Source organism: Myotis brandtii, unplaced genomic scaffold (assembly GCF_000412655.1).
Source record: "Myotis brandtii unplaced genomic scaffold, ASM41265v1 scaffold923, whole genome shotgun sequence".
NCBI classification, from domain to species: Eukaryota; Metazoa; Chordata; class Mammalia; order Chiroptera; family Vespertilionidae; genus Myotis; species Myotis brandtii.
The window spans coordinates 2,111,588-2,115,262 of record NW_005371804.1 but is presented as its reverse complement, the minus strand read 5'-3'; the positions used below and the strand labels follow the sequence as shown (position 1 = coordinate 2,115,262).

Below are 3,675 nucleotides of genomic sequence, written 5' to 3'. Positions count from 1 at the left end.
GACCCACTGCAGCTGGCACGTCCGACGCATTTTGAATGTTTTGTAAAGTTACTTGTGAGGAAAACAGCAGAAATGACGCCAGAGCTCTCACCGCCACAAGGAATCGTCGGATGCTGAGAAGGCTCGGCTGCCATGTCTCGCTGCTCTGCGAGGGCCACTGTCCGCCTCCACCGCCTCGCCCTCGCACCTGTCCCTTTGTTCCTTAGCCAAGTCCAAGCGTTCCTTGTTTTCACCCTGTTCGCTGCCAGGGCTGGGACACCGTGCCAAGGCTAGATGCCTGCCATCTTTTCTTCATTTCCCTTCCTTTCTCTCAGCGGGGACAGAGGTTCGGTGTGTAATAGTGCATGTACGTGCAGCTGCCAGGGCTGGGACACCGTGCCAAGGCTAGATGCCCGCCATCTTTTCCTCATTTCCCTTCCTTTCTCTCAGCAGGGACAGAGGTGTCCCTGTTCTCCTGCCCCCACCACACACACACATTCTACAGGATGACTTTCTTCTCTTACATGATTCTCTGGGGCAGTGACCACAAACTCGAATCCATGTATTCATGTGGCAAATGTCTGAGCCTCACATGCACGTCACCAGGGGTCTTCCGAGGGTGTGTGGGGACCTGGGAAATTATTTTCTGCAGGTGCCTCGCTAAGTAAACAATGTGGGTCACCCCGAACCAGCTCTGGGCTGTTGGAGTTTCCTTGGGAGCAGCAGGGCCGGGGGCAGGCTGGGGCCAGGCTCCGCTGTGGGTGTCAGAGCCGGGGAAGGCGCAGGGCACAGAATGTGGGTCACCCCGAACCAGCTCTGGGCTGTTGGAGCTTCCTTGGGAGCAGCAGGGCCATGGGGCAGGCCGGGGCCAGGAAGGGCTGGTCAGCCTGCGAGCCCCCTCGGTGGTGACAACTCCCCTCGTTCCCACAACTGACCGCCAAGACCAGGCCTTGGGCCCACTGCCTTCTCTCCCTGATCTCTGGCCTCCAGTCTCCAGTGTGGCCGAGCCCCACTGTTCTGCACAGACAGAGCCCCCAGAGCGCCTGCGGCCCAGGCCCCGCCTCGCCCCGGCCTCACCGCTGCACCTGGCAGCCCTCTCCCTGCACCTTTGTGCTCTCATGCCAACCTGCTCGTCCCGCCATGCAGCCTCCATCACTGACCCTGCTGTGGGTGCTGCCTTGTTGGATCTCCGCCTGGCTCGCTGCGTTGCTCATCCATCAGGACTCAGGGCCGCCTCCTCCAGAAAGCAGGCCACAAAGGCTGGGCTAGAGCCGTCTGGGGGCTCTCCCTCCTCCTCCTCCTCATGCCCACTGGTCTTGTAGAGGTCACTGCAGCCACCCTCAGGCTCGCTTTCCCCAGGTTCCCAGGCGCCTCCTGTGGCCACAGGCAGTGCAGGAGCGCCTGCTTCACAACAACCCTTTATTCGCTGGCTTTCCAGCTCCTGTGAACTCGAGGGGGCGGGCTGCATGGTGCCTGACATCCACCGTGGGCACCATTTAAGGAGCGGAGGGAGGAGGGAAGGGCAGGAGGGCAAGGGGCAGGGCAGTCCCTCTGCCCACTCCACACCGTGTTGTCCTTGCCCGAGGCCATGAGGAAGGCCTGGCTCTGGCAGGATGGTGGCCCGAGGGACCAGCATGAGTGGGAGGGCACCGTGTGTTTAAAAAGGAAAAGCAGGCACACACCAGGGAGAGAATTCTTTCCAATTTATGGGTGTGAGAGTTTGGGACACGCAGCTCTCAGGAGAGATGGGGAATCTCATAGCTCAAAAATGAATTCTGTGAGGATGGGGAGCAATACCCTGGAATTCAGGAGGGCGTGCATGCCCAGGACATGGAACCAACCAGGCCGTGCAGCTGCCCTGTGAAGGCCGGTTCTCAGAGCGGAGGCTCTTCAGCAGGTTATGTTGTCCTGAGGGGGCGCGGGTGGGGCCCACAGCCTGGGGGCACTCAGGAGTCTAGATGCAGGCGGGGCTCTGGGTGAGAGCTTAGGTGTGGGGGCCCCTCCAGCTTGACCATGAACAAGTGGGGATTGGCTCTCCCTTTGTGGGCCCAGTGCCACCCAGAAAGTTCCCAATGCCTGTCCCTAAGACATAGGCAGGAAGAAAAGGACAGCTTCCTCCCTTGCTGTGCAGATAAGGTCAACGCGGCTCCTTATCTGCGCGTTAACGGCTCCATGCCCACCTCTCGGTGCATGGGCACCAGCCTGCGGTACGTCTGTGACCTGCATGGACCTCCTGTTGTCTACAGTGTGACCGGCCGCCTGGGGTCCCCACCTCCCCACACAGGCACCAGTGCCCTCGCAGCTCACACACACAGGACAGGCACGGCCTGGCGCTCCGGGCAGCGGCCTGGCTTTTAATGCTGAATTTGCGCGAGGAGCGCATCCCATCGCACTGGGCAGGCGCTCTGGGTGCGTCTGCGGGAAAGCACAGCGTCCTTGTCTCCACGCGAGCACGTTTCTCAGACACACTCCTCCACGAAGAGAAAGAGCAGGACCCACTTCTGTATAAGAATATATTATTTAAAAGGCAGTTTAAAAGTAAAAATTCTGTACAGCATCATGAATTCCTTTTTTTTTTTGTATCAGTGAACAAAACGGTCCTGGTCGTGGGCGCCGGGGGGTCAGGATCAGCTTCTCCCCGCGGAGGATCTCACGCCGAGCGGCCGGGCCCAGGCACCGCGGACGGACGGACGTCCTCTTCCTTCAGGCGAGGTCTGCTCGGGAGGGAAACGGACGCCGGGTTTGTCTTCGTTGGGATTGAAATGCGCAGGCGATATCGCAAGTGTCACAGGACTAGACGCGCACTGTGTTTGAAAAATGAGGCCATCGGACATATTGTTGAACATGTTCAGGGAAAATAAAACAATCTCGATCCCTTTTCTGAGCCATTCAAAAAATACGATCTGACTTCAAAATTGAAAGCCAGCCCGGCTGGCGTGGCTCAGTGGTTGAGCATCCATCTATGAACCAGGAGGTCACAGTTCGATCCCCGGTCAGGGCACATGCTCAGGTTTCGGGCTTGATCCCCAGCTTGATCCCTAGTGTGGGGTGTGCGGGAGGCAGCTGATCAATGGTTCTCTCTCTCTCTCCCTCTCTGAAATCAATAAAAATATATTTAAAAAAAAGAAAGAAAGAAAAAGAAAAGAAAGCCAGCATTTACGGAGTGCTTCCTATGGACCAGCCCTCTTCTAGGTTAACTGCTAAAACCACAACATGATGGTAATTTGGAGACTCGGGCCCTGAGGCTCAGAGGTTGAGAGTCTCCAGTGCAAAGCTTGGCCCCAAGGCTTGCTTTGCTGGCTTCTGGATGCCGGGACCTCTGTTCCTCTAATAAAACCAAACCTAGTTTCTCATGCCGGCACCTTGCTGCTTTATAAACCGAAACTCCCTCAAAGGATCCGTCAGCCACCTCTGTGGTGTGTCCCTATTATTCAGGCCGAATGGCTGGTGTGCCTTCTGCATGGACTGAGGGAATGGCTGATGCCAACAAGTGCTCGGGGAGGTGACCACAGCCATGCTAACAAATATTTTTCTTTGTGAAAAGCTTGAAAAAAGCGTTTTCCCTTAGGAGTGGCACACATGCTAATTACTAACCTTTTTCTATCAACTAAAGCAGGGGTCCTCAAACTTTTTAAACAGGGGGCCAGTTCACTGTCCCTCAGACCGTTGGAGGGCCGGACTATAGTTTAAAAAAAA

The 3,675-nt window shown here is 56.7% G+C and overlaps 1 protein-coding gene across 1 annotated transcript in view; it reads right to left on the bottom strand.

Annotated features, from left to right (window-relative positions):
* Positions 1 to 2,506: 2,506 nt before the first annotated feature.
* The window catches only part of PDE9A (phosphodiesterase 9A), a 61,954-nt gene continuing 60,785 nt past the window's right edge, over positions 2,507 to 3,675 (bottom strand). The window contains exon 19 of the mRNA XM_014532909.1: positions 2,507 to 2,783. Within this exon, the coding sequence (XP_014388395.1) occupies positions 2,773 to 2,783 (11 nt within the window). The 3' untranslated portion in view covers positions 2,507 to 2,772. The remainder of the gene's footprint in view (positions 2,784 to 3,675) is intronic.